This window comes from Ochotona princeps, chromosome 18 (genome assembly GCF_030435755.1).
Source record: "Ochotona princeps isolate mOchPri1 chromosome 18, mOchPri1.hap1, whole genome shotgun sequence".
NCBI classification, from domain to species: Eukaryota; Metazoa; Chordata; class Mammalia; order Lagomorpha; family Ochotonidae; genus Ochotona; species Ochotona princeps.
In genome coordinates, this window is record NC_080849.1 from 34,287,542 (window position 1) to 34,300,312 (window position 12,771).

General features: G+C 45.8%; 1 protein-coding gene across 1 annotated transcript in view; it reads left to right on the forward strand.

The window, feature by feature from the left end:
- The first annotated feature begins 10,613 nt into the window (after window positions 1–10,613).
- Window positions 10,614–12,771, forward strand: part of TAF4B (TATA-box binding protein associated factor 4b) — a 94,067-nt gene continuing 91,909 nt past the window's right edge. Inside the window, exon 1 of the mRNA XM_036493589.2 lies at window positions 10,614–11,076. Within this exon, the coding sequence (XP_036349482.2) occupies window positions 10,740–11,076 (337 nt within the window). The 5' untranslated portion in view covers window positions 10,614–10,739. The remainder of the gene's footprint in view (window positions 11,077–12,771) is intronic.

The following is a 12,771-nucleotide window of genomic DNA, read 5'->3' on the forward strand; positions in this document are numbered from 1 at the left end:
GGTGCAGGGTCCCAAAGCTTTGGGCCATCCTCGACTGCTTTCCCAGGCCACAAGCAGGGAGCTGGACGGGAAGTGGAGCTGCCGGGATTAGAACCTGCGCCCATATGGGATCCCGGGGCTTTCAAGGCGAGGACTTTAGCCGCTAGGCCACGCCCCTGGGCCCAGGTTATTCTTTTTTTAAAAAAAAAGACATTACACTTGAAAGATATATTTACAGAGAGGGAAAGATCTTCCAGCTGCTGGTTCATTCTCAAGTGGTGACAACTGCCAGAACTGAGCAGATCTGAAGCCAGGAGCCAGGAGCTTCACCCAGGTCTTCCACTTAGGTGCAACATCCCAAGGATATGAGCCATCCTCCACTGCTTTTCTAGGCTATAAGCAGGGAGCTGGGCGGGAAGTGGACTATCCAGGACACGAACTGGCACTCGTATGGGATGTTGGTGCTTGGCGGTGGAGGATTAGACTGTTGAGCTACCAAACCAGCCCCTCACTATCCTTTTTCTTTTTTAAGTATTTATTTGAAGGCAGAGCAATAAAGAGGAAGGAAGGGAGAGAGAGAGAGATCTTCTAAACTCTTGTTCATTCAAGAGACAGCACCACAGCCAAGTTTGCCCCAGGCTAAAGCCTTGTATTCCATCTGGATCTCCCACATGGATGGCAGCAGCCCAAGTGATTGGGTAATCATCTTCTGTCCTCCATAGTGGATTAACAAGAATCTGGACCAGAAGTGGAGCAGCCATGACTCTGAATGGCACTAAAATGGGATGCTGGTGTCACAAGCAGCAGCTTCACGGACCCGGTGGCGTGGCCTAGCGGCTAAAGTCCTCGCCTTGAATGCAGCAGCTTCACGTTGTTTGTGCCACAATTTTGACTCCTTGAGTGTCTTTTCTGACCACATTGCAACAAAACTAGTAATTAGCAACAAAACAAAACTTTGGAAACCAGACAAAAACATAGAATTCAAACAACTTACTCCTGAAAGGCCAATGAATCGAGGAAGAAATTAAAAAAGAAAATGAAATGTTTTTCAAAATGAATGACAATGGGAACACAGCGTGCCAGAACCTTAGGAAATATACAAATGCAATACCAAGACGGAAGTTTCTTTTTTTTTTAAAAGATTTATTTATTTTCTTTACAAAGTCAGATATACACAGAGGAGGAGAGACAGAGAGGAAGATCTTCCGTCCGATGATTCACTCCCCAAGTGAGCGCAACAGCCAGTGCTGTGCCGATCCAAAGCTGGGAGCCAGGAACTTTCTCCAGGTCTCCCACACGGGTGCAGGGTCCCAAGGCTTTGGGCCGTCCTCTACTGCCCTCCCAGGCCACAAGCAGGGAGCTGGATGGGAAGTGGAGCTGCCGGGATTAGAACCGGCACCCATATGGGATCCTGGGGCGTTCAAGGCGAGGACTTTAGCCGCTAGGCCACGCCACCGGGCTCTAGACGAAAGTTTCTAAGAAGTAATACCTACATCAAAAAGGTGGCAGGATTCCATAAGGAGGCCAGTTCGTGTCTAGACTGTTCCACTTCCCATTGAGCTTCCTGCTTTGGACTGAGACAGCTGGGGAGGATGCCCAAGTACTTGGGCCCTTATACCCACATGGGAGACTTGGATGAAGTTCCTGGCTCCTGGTTTCAGACCAGTCCAGCTCTCACTGCTGCAGCCACTTAGGTAGTAAACTAGCAGTTAGAAGATCTCTCCGTATCTTTCTTCTCTCTGCAAATCTGCCTTTCAAATAAAAATAAAAAATCTTTTTTAAAAAAGGCATCAAGTGCTCACATAATTTATCACTGTACCCATTTTACCTTAAGGAACTGGAAAAACAAGTTAAAAATTCTTCCAGTGGACCGAAGCGCTTGGTCCCTGAACACAATGGCAGCTTGGGATGAAGTTCCTGGTTCCCGGGTTTGGCCCAGCTCCTGCCAGTGTGGCCATTTGGGGATGAACTAGCAGATGGAAAATCTTTCTTTGTTCTCCCTTTCTCTCTCTCTCTCTCTCTCTCAAATTGATTTTTTTTAAGGAGATCTGTTGATTAAATAATTGTGCCAATACTGAATTTTCTGATTCTACATAAGTGAAAGTCATTGTAGAGAATTTCTGAGTACATTGAAGTATTTAGTGGGAAAAAAGGTAATGTTTGAAACTGACTTTGAAGTGGTTTATGCAACTAAGTATATATATATGGTTAATTCTTGTTAGGTAAGGGAGTTATATTCTATAAAGTGACTGCAAAAGCTGAAATAGGAAATACTTAATTTTTTTTAAAGATTTGTTTTTACATTTTTTGGAAAAGCAGATTTACAGAGAGGAGGAGAGACAAAAATCTTTCATTGCTGGTTCACTCTCCAAATGGCCGCAATGACCAGAGCTGAGTCATTCCAAAGTCAGGGGCCAGGAGCTTCTTTAGGATTTCCCACATGGGTGTGTAGGATCCCAAGGCTTTGGACCATTGTCCACTGCTTTCCCAGGCCACAAACAGGGAACTTGGAAGTGGAGCAGCCAGGACACAAACTGGCTCCATATGAGATCCAGGCACTTCAAGGGGGAGGATTAGCTCATACAGCCACTGCAGTAGGCCCAAAAGACTCAATCGTTGCTGCTATGGAGAATTCAGGTTTTATTCCGGAACCTCCAGTTGTAACTTTTAGTTTTGTACCAATCAACCTTATTTTATGGGTGCTTGTGGCTTGTGCCTTTTAAAATTTATTTACTTACTTATTTGAAAGAATGACCAAGAAAAAAGGGAGAGTTTTTAGCCACTGTTTCACCTTCCAAATGACTGCAACAACCAGGTCTGGGCCTGACAGAAACTAGAAACTCCACTTCTGGGTCTTCTACATGTATAGCACAGGCCCCGCCCATTCGGGTAATTTTCCACTTTTTTTTTTTTTTTTTTTTTTTTTATGCACATTAGCAGGAAACTAGACGAGAAATGGAGTAGCTGGGACTTAAACTGGAATGCTGAACGTGGATGCCATTTGCGTGTCAATTGTTTAACCCATTGTAGCACAACCCCACCTCCATTGTGTTTTTGTTTAGATACATCATTAATATGTTGTTGATTTCTTAACATATGTGCCTCTCCACCACGTGTGTTTTCTATGCAGGCACAGCATTTTTGCACATAGAAACGCTAGATCTTTTTTCAGCAGCATGCCTGGGGGCAATTTCAGCACTAACAAGAACACAAAAATATGAGGATTAAGGCACTAAGTAGACTACAAAAAATGATGCTTATTTTATGATAGGATAGCTGAAATACGAGGCTCAACGCAATGCCATCTTGTTCAGTGTCAGCTGGGGAAAATATGCAGGTCAGCTGACTCAAACTTTTGTTGCTGTTAGCATTTCTGTGCAAGATTGCAAAGGTGGAGGCTGGCGCTATGTAGTATGTTAAGCTTTCTTGGCTGCTCTGTTTCTGACCCAGCTCCCTGCTCACGTGGCTGGGAAAGTAGCAGAGGATGACGCAAGTCCTTGGGCCCCTCCTCTCCTTGAAGTGGGAGACCAGGAAGAAGCTCATGGCTTTGGACCAGCCCAGCTCCAGCTTTTGCAGCCTTCTGGGAAATGAACCAGCAAATGGAAGCTCCTCTCTGTCTCTCCTTATGTGTGAATCTGCCTTTCAAATAAAAGTAAAATAAATCCTTAAAAAATATATTGCAAAGGTTCTTTGAGCAGCAATTTCTAGGTTACGAATATATCTTATTAATGTAGACGAATTCACAACTATCAACTATAGAAATAATTAATATCATGTGTGCTCATATACACATCTATTTCTTTTTTTTTTTGAAGATTTATTCATTTTATTACAGCCAGATATACACAGAGGAGGAGAGACAGAGAGGAAGATCTTCCATCCGATGATTCACTCCCCAAGTGAGAAGCAAAGGGCCGGTGCGCGCCGATCCAATGCCGGGAACCTGGAACCTCTTCCGGGTCTCCCACGCGGGTGCAGTGTCCCAATGCATTGGGCCGTCCTCAACTGCTTTCCCAGGCCACAAGCAGGGAGCTGGATGGGAAGTGGAGCTGCCGGGATTAGAACCGGCGCCCATATGAGATCCCGGGGCTTTCAAGGCGAGGACTTAAGCCACTAGGCCATGCCGCCGGGCCCTACACATCTATTTCTATATAAAAAGTGACAGCAAGTTGTAACAAGCTGATCAAAGAGTTAAAAATGGGTGAGTTTGAAGGATTTGTGGGAGTCATAAATAATATTGCTAGCTACTCTTCTGTACCGAAATAATTTCAAAATAAATTTAAATAATGACAAGAAGTTTATACTACTCTTAGAATGTTTCCATTACTTTCACTGGAATGCCACATGACCTTTAAGACCCTTCATACTCTGGCTCCTCTGTCCAACAGCATTTGGGTCTCTCTCCCCCGAGCCCCACTTACTCTGACCAATTCCACTGGCATCCTTTCAATTCCTGGAACATTTGTCTAGTTCCCTATCTGAATTACAGTCTGTCCATTATTCTCATTCAAAGCATATTGTTCTGTTCTTTCACAGCATTTATCATAATTTGTCACCATGTATGCAAACAATGTATTACTGATCAAAACATGTTCCGAATAAATGATAATTATGAAGACATTTTAGACATAGAATTATACAAGTGAGCTGCTTTAGATACGTAGGCATGGGAAATCATTTAGGCAATGTTAAGTTCTAAATGGTATCTGAAAGTATTTATCCATTTCACATATAAGAAATAACAGTTCTCTGAGGCTGCTTTTTTTTTTTTTTTTTTTTTTGAGAGACTGAGAGAAAGAAACAGAAACAAAAACAAACAAAACAAAAAATGAGAGTGGGTTTGTTGGCTTACTCCATCCCCAACATGCCTGGAATGGCTGGAGTTTCTCTGGTGGGTGGTGAAGGCTGAATTGATTGAGCCATCATCTGATGCCCCCCAGGATCTGCATTAGCAGGAAATTGGAAACGAGACCTGAACTCGGACTCAAGCCAGGCACTCCAATATGGGCTGCAGGTAATTTAACTAGTTACCAGCCACTTCTGTTGGTTCTTGGCTTATGCTAAGAAGGCCTTCACCATCACATTTCAGGGAGTTTTCTCTTGTCAAGGTTAACCCGTGACTTCCATATCATGTTTCAGTATCTAATGCCATTTCTCATTTTACTTGACCTGTCAGTTGCACTTGAGAAGTCTGAGCACCCTCTTCATCTGAGTCTCAGTCACCTGCTATTCCAGGATTCCACACTCTCCTGATTTTCTCAGTAGAGACTCTACCACCATTTTGTTCTTGCTGAGTTCTCCTCAAACTCACCTTCTTAAAATTATTATCATTTAAAAATGTTTACTTTGAAAGAGAGGATGTCCATCTGCTGGTGCACTATCCAAATAAATGCCTGTAACAGCCAAGCAGCTAAAACCACGAGCTTGGAACTCAACCTGGATTCCAGGCAGGTGGTGGATTTCCAAATATGTAGGTCCAGACTTGCTGCATTCCAGGGTCTCGATTTGCAGGAACCAGGGTCAGGAACCACAACTGAGAGTGGAGCCCCGGTACTCTCCTAAGAGATGCAGGTGTCTTAATTGGTATCTTCATCAGTAGTTACACACTTTTCCCCAACTTGACTTTTAGAATCAAAGTACTTAACTCTGACCTGTTTTGTTCTCCATGTATACTCTCGTCTGAGTTCAGCGGTTTTAATAATTAAATAATTACATACCTAAACCTATCTGGCTACATTTCTTCCTTGAATTCTGGATTTGTATATTCAGTTACTTACTCTACACATTACCATAATATGCTTTGTATTCTATTAAAAAGTACCTGGGTCTAGGTGCTTTATAAAGAAGAAAGGTTTAGTTTGGATCACAGTTCCTGAGGGCTGATGGGGCAGCCCTAACTGGTGGGGCCTTTGCTGCATCACAGCAGAGCATGGCAGGAATTCACAAGAGAGACACTGAAAGACACACACACACACACACACACACACACACACTCATCACAGGGAGAGAAAGCAAGCAAGAGCGATTCAGACCAGGGCTAACAACTTTCCACCAGCAGTACTAATCTACTCAGTACATAAGAGCTAAAATTCCCTCAACACATGATTAAATTCATTCATGAGGGTAGAACTCCTGTGACCTAATTATCTCTTAATTACATCTTGACAGTGCTGCATTGAGGGACTAAGCATCACTGTGAGTTTGGGTGGGAACAAACCACAGCAGATATAAATCAGCAGTTCAAAGTTTTATGTACTTGTATTGGAAAGGCAGACAAGATTTATGGAGAGAATGAGAGAGAAAGATCTTCCATCTGCTGGTTCACTCCCCAAATGGCTGCAACTATAGATGCTGATCTAATCCCAAGCCAGGAGTTGGAGACTTCTTCTGGGTCTCCCACACTGGTGTAGGGTCCCAAGGCTTTGAACCATCCCCTGCTACTTTCCCAGGCCATAAGCAGGGCGCTGGATAGGAAGAGGAGCAGCGAGGACACGAACTGTTGCCCACATGGGATCTTGGTACTTGCAAGGCTAGAATGTAGCCATTCAGCCTTTGTGCTGTGCCCAAAACAAGCACTTCAAATAAAAATATCCATGGCTTTCCAAAAATCCTTAAAACCTTCCCCTCTCTATTTACCACTATCAGGAAAACATGTTGGCCCTGCTGTAAAAACATCTCCAGGATCTGATTATGTTTTGTTACCTCCACCACTATCACCCTGGTCTAAGATCATCTCTTGCCTTTACCAGCAGCCTCCTTATGAGGTCTTCCTGCTGTCTGTCTCTGTGCTCATGGTTTATTCACACAGCAGCCACAATGAATGAAGCTTTAAAGCATAAGTTTGATTATGTCATAGAGTTGCCCAAACTCTCCCAATGCCTCCCGTCTAACTACTAACAGAAGGCGTAATTCTTATCCGGGGCCACAAGCTGCAGTATGAGTCTGCTGCCTTCTCTTTCCTTGCCTCTCCACATAGCAACCGTGTTTTCTGTGACTCTTTGGAGTCTGCATCCTGGTCCTGGGAGTGAAGCTACCACCTGTAATGCTGATATCCCTCACTAGAGCACAGTTTTAAGTCCTGGATGCTTGACTTCTGATACAGCTCCCTAGTAATGTGCCTGGGGAAGTATCAAAGATGGCCCAAGAGCTTGGGTCACTGCTACAAATGTGGAGAGCTTGGCTCCTGGCTTCTGCCTGGTCCAGCTCTCGTTGTTACGGTCACTTAGGTGAATCAGCAGACAGAAGACCTCTCTATCACTCTGCCTTTCAAATAAATACATTGAAGTTTTTTTTTTCACAGAGTGGTGAATTTTGATTCATTTTCTGAAGAAACTTTAGGTACTTCAAAAATTAAAACTATGATGTGAATAATTTATGTTTTCTACTCAATAACTATATCTTAGTCTTTGGTTTTGCCAAAGTTGAATTGTGTTATTCTTGAACATGCAAAATGGTGAAAAATTGTAAATATGAATCTTGTACCTGTTCATACTTTTGTTTTACTATCTGATTCAGTGAATATTGTATTTAGATATTCAATGACATAGTCCCTTATTAAATTTTTTAAAAATTTATTTATTTATCTTAAAGACAGAGTGCAGTGACAGAGAGAGCGGGAGAGACAGAAAGTGAGGTCTTCCATCTGTTGGCTCACTCGAAATGAATGCAACAGCGGGGGCTGGGTAAGCCTGTTGGTAGTAACTTGGATTCATCCCGGACTCCTACGTGTGTGGCGGGGCCAAAGCACTTGGGCCATCTTCTGCTGCTTTCCTTGGAACATTAGTACGAAGCCACACCAGAAGCAGAACAGCTTAGATCTGAACCATATGAGATGTAGGCAGTACAAACCACAGCTCAACCCACTGAGCCACAGGGCTTACTCCCACAGCCCATTGTTTAAAAGGTAAGTGAAGGACAGGTGCTATAGCAGAATGGGGTAAGCTGCCACATGCAGTGCCTGCATCCCATATGGACTGCTCCACTTTTAATACAACTTTAGACCCTACACCCATGTTGGAGACCCAGAAGACTCTCCCAGCTTTGGGCCTGACCCAGACTTAGCTGTCATGGCCACTTATGGAGTAAACCAGTGAACAGAAGAGCTATCTCGCTCTCTGTAACTCTGCCTTTAAAATAAATAAATATTGAAAAATAAAAAATAACAGGTAAATGGATACATATTTTCAACTCATCTAATTATCCAGCTAATTATCCTGTTAAAAATTTTAACAGATTAGCATAATAAAAATAAAGACATTATCTTTCATTTTCAATTTTTATTACATAGAACGATAAAATGCACCATTTGTCTCCCCCCTAAGCATTCTGCTTTACTAATATATGTTTATGGGAGGAAGATGTAAACATCATTATTACTTTTAAAAATATCTATTTTTTAATTTGAAAGCAGAGTTAAATGGGGAGTAGGAGAGACAAAGAGAGAGAGAGAGATGAAGAGAGAGAGAGAGATATCCCACATCCACTGGTTCACTCTCCAAATGGCTGCAACAGCCACAGCTGAACTGAACTGAAGCCAGGAGCCAAGAGCTTATTCAGGGTCTCCCATGTGGGTACGGGAGCCCAAGAAATACGAGCCATTCTCCTCTGGTACTTTCCCAGGCCATAAGCAGGGAGTTGGATTGGAAGTGGACCAGCCAGGATTCAAATCAATGCCCAGATGGGTGCTGGCACCACAGGCAGAGGCTTAGTCTACCATGCGACTGCACCAGTCCCATACACATGATTTTTTAGCTTTGAATTCAGGACAGTGGCTACCATTGCTGTGTAAGGAAGGATATACAATTTGGAATTAGAAAATTAAAGTTACCATCAGTGAGACAAGTCATAAAACAAGGATAAAGAATTACAAATGTGCAAGATTAGGAGGAAGATTAGCTTTTCCTCCAGGTCTCCCACGCGGGTGCAGGGTCCCATGGCTTTGGGCCGTCCTCGACTGCTTTCCCAGACCACAAGCAGGGAGCTGCTCGGGAAGCAGGGCTGCCAGAATTAGAACCAGCGCCCATATGGGATCCTGGAATGTGCAAGGCGAGGACGCTAGCCACCAGGCTACTGCACTGGGCTCATGGTGTTCTTTTGTAAGTACTGACATTTATTTCTCACACTGCTGGAGGCTGGGAAGTCACCCATAAAGGCAGATTTGACATTTGGTGAAGGGTGTATTCCAACACAATTATCTTCTCTTTCACCATAAATTCACAGGGGTGAGAAGTTGCTTTTGCATTCTTTTTAAAATAAAATAAAAGCAATATATACTTAGGGGGGTATATGTGATGCTTTGACTTACGTACCTTTGGGTGTACTATTGAATCAAATTCTTCAAATTGTTGTGGTTGGGGCCTCTTTCACTGAAAGGCCTCATGATTAATCGCTAGTAGGAGAGGCCATCTTCTAACACCATCAAGCTTCCAACATATTAATTTGGAGGGAACACAAACATTCAGAGGACAGCATCAGCCTATCTGCAACATCTTCAATGCTAGCGTCATTTCCAAGAACAGATATGACAACAGCCTGTGATCAAGACATCTTTTCTGACTAGATTATGGACGAGGAAGTATTTTTTTTTTCCTATTAGGCGTTCTTGTGGACTCATTCAAGGGACACTTCTCATTTCATCAGGGAATGCCTGGGGTTGGACTAAAGACTTAAAACTGTTTAATTCTGAGGATACAGGAATCAAAAGACATTGTCCCAGTTTCCAAGGAGGCAGACACGAAGACAATTTAAGTTTACAAAAACTACAGATATCTAAACACCAGAAAAGATTTTTCTCAGTGTCAGCTCAATCCCCAAAAGAACTGAAAACGGACTCATTCTAGACATGAAAACAACACACTATTGCATTCCTAGCTCACCGTATCAACCGTCATTTTAGTTTCAGCGATGGTGAAGCGTCATTTCTTATTGGGTTAACCTTCTGTAAAATCATCTAACATTCCTCCAAAAAAAAAAAAACAAAAAAACAAAAAAAACACCCCACAGAAGTCTGAGGAACCGAATACGCAACCGGGGACGCCAAGGAGGCGACCGCAGAGGCCGCAGTCCTGCCGGAGCCGCGGGCCCCGCCCACGTGACCAGCGGGCCCGCCCCCCCTTCTCAGCAAGATTCTAACGCCCTCCCGGGCCGTACCTCGTGACGTCACGGGCGCGATTCCGCCCCGTGGCCAATCGCGAGGCCGGATTCCGGGGAAGCCCGGGGAGGCGCCGGCGACCTAGGCGCGTGCGCGAGAGCTCCGCGTGGCTATATAAACATGGCTGGCGTGGTCGCGCAGCCGGGTCGAGCCGGGCGCGTCTTGGGGGTTTGCGGGTCTCTCTGGGTCTGTAGTTTTGAAATTTTTGGCGGGATGGGGGGAACCGCCTGGAAGAGTTAGGTTCGGAGGTCTACTAGTGGCGCCGTCCCGCCATCCACGGGATCTGCGGCAGCAGGACCCGAGGCTGTGGTGCCGGGTTGAGCCGGCGCACGTGTGAGCCCCGCTGAGGGAGCAGCAGGCGGCCGTGCCGGTGGTGCTCTCCCGGGCCGCCCAGACTCGCGCGGACGCGGGGCGGAAGGTCTGAGACGTGCGGGTCCCGGTGCCAGGTCGGCGTCCGCCACGGACTCATCCGCCGCGGCCCCCGCGCCTGTCGTCGCCCGCGATGCTGTGGAGCCTGAAGTGCGCTGGAGCCGGCCGCCGCTTCCCGAGCCCCACCTCGCTTCAGCTCCCGGAACGGCAGCGCCGCGGCTGCCGCTGAGCCCCGGAGGGGATGCCCGCGGGCCTCACCGAACCGGCGGGCGCCGCTCCCTCAGCCGTCGGGAGCGCCTCAGGGACCGTGACCATGGCCCCCGCCGGGACTGTGCCGCTCCGGGTGGAGAGCGCGCCCCTGGCCGGCGTGACGAAGAGGCCCGTCGGTGTCTGCGCCGATCCCTCGGCGTCTCAGCAGCCCCTGCGGTCCCCGGTGGGGACCGTGGTGACCAAGGTGGCTCCTGTCAGTGCGCTTCCTCAACCCGGCGGCTCTAGGCTGCCCGCGCCTCAGATAGTTGCGGTGAAAACCCCCAACACCACGACCATCCAGTTGCCGGCTAATTTGCAGCTTCCTCCAGGTAGGTGGATCGCCCCTCCTGGGCTTCTCGGGCGGCCCCAGATGGCTGCCTCTCGCTGGGATCTCTTCGAAGCAACGAGCCTAGGGATTCGGCCGTGATCTTGACTTTGCGGGCTGTGCTTTAGCTTTCTGATGAGTGTGACCTCTTTGTACTTTGGCTCCGATCGTAGTGTAACGCGTGTTTTCACCCAGGTGACACCGTCAAAGCTGGACCAGCATCTCCAGGGAGCTCCCGGGGGCTTTGGCCTCTGGGTGTCGGGGTGGACAGGTGATATAGCTCAAGTTACCTTGCCAGGGAGAGAAAGAGCCGGTTGGTATTTTCACGCACATGGGACTGGATGTCTCAAGTGTAACTGAAAATGTCTTGTGTGTTAAGACTGAAGGGCAGTTTTTAGTGTCGCTCAGCGAGAGTGAGTGTTGAGCTGGCCGTGCAGCGCCAGCAACACGCGGCTCCCTGCGCGGTGTGTGATGCGTGGCGGTTGTAGCTTGCAGTTGAAGGAATCTCTCCGGGAACAGGTGTCCGAGGGGACAGGGAAGGGGTGTGACCGCCCCTGTGCCCGAGTCTTGGTGTCCTTCTGGGGGCTGTCTCGATGATTCACACGCACATTTTTGCCTTGTGAGCCTTCTCATACTGTAAGTATGCTGAATGAAATCTGAGAGTTTTACCTTCAGTCTTTCCTCAACTGGGTAAAATCGTCTGGAATTTGTCTTCTGTTAATTTCCTTAAGCAGCGGTTGGAGCTCTTTCCACAGGGCAAGGCAGTGAGACACCGTAAGATTTTGGAAGCCGCTAGCAAAATGACAGGAGTTCTTTCTGGAACTCTGGGAGCAGATTACATCCTGGACTTCTGATGAAGTTTTGTTTTAGTTTATGGTACACCAGGTGTGCACACTTGTTCAGGCCGTGTGCAGCACCACATGTTTTTTTTTTTTTTTCTTTTTTCACTGAATCTGGGTTGCCCTCTTGCATATAGACTCGTATAATACATTTCTGTCTGGTTACTGGTTTGTTTAGAATTACTCAAAAGTATTAGGACAGATAGGCAAAGGTAGGCGAAGGAAAAAGGAGTCTCATTATATTCTTAGTATCTGAACTCTATTGAATCTGTTCAAACTAAAAAACTAAAATAAATAAATAAAGGTTCACAGAGAAAAAATGGTAGTAAGATAGAAGGACTGTCAAAAGTGAGAGCATTCCAGTCAGTTGCAACTGATGACTTATCAAGTTTTACTGTGTTAGATGCTTTTCTACGTTTATATTCTTTTATTCGTTGGACTTAAAAGGCAGGTAGCAAAACGTGCAAAAAGGTCTCCCAGGATAAATAATTTGCCCAACTCATAGGTATTTCAGAGGGGATTTGAATCCAAATCTATTTAACTGTTAGCACATACTGTGGTTACCACTGTAAGCTTCATTATATGTCAGTGCTGAAAGGCAATTTAGAGAGTTTTAGAGCCTAGCTTTTGATTCTATACACCAAGGACCGAAAGCTGAATCTTGTCTGGATTCAATAGCAGTAAATTCAGACTACAGCCTGGTTATGTTGATTGTATGGTACTAGGCTGTTTTATGTGGGGCCAGCATCGACTTCGTGGAACACCTGTAATCCGTGTCAGAGCGCCTGGGTTTCTGTCCCAGCTGCCCTCCTGATTCCTGTCACTGTGCCTCTGGGGAGGTAGCAGGTGACGTCTCTGGT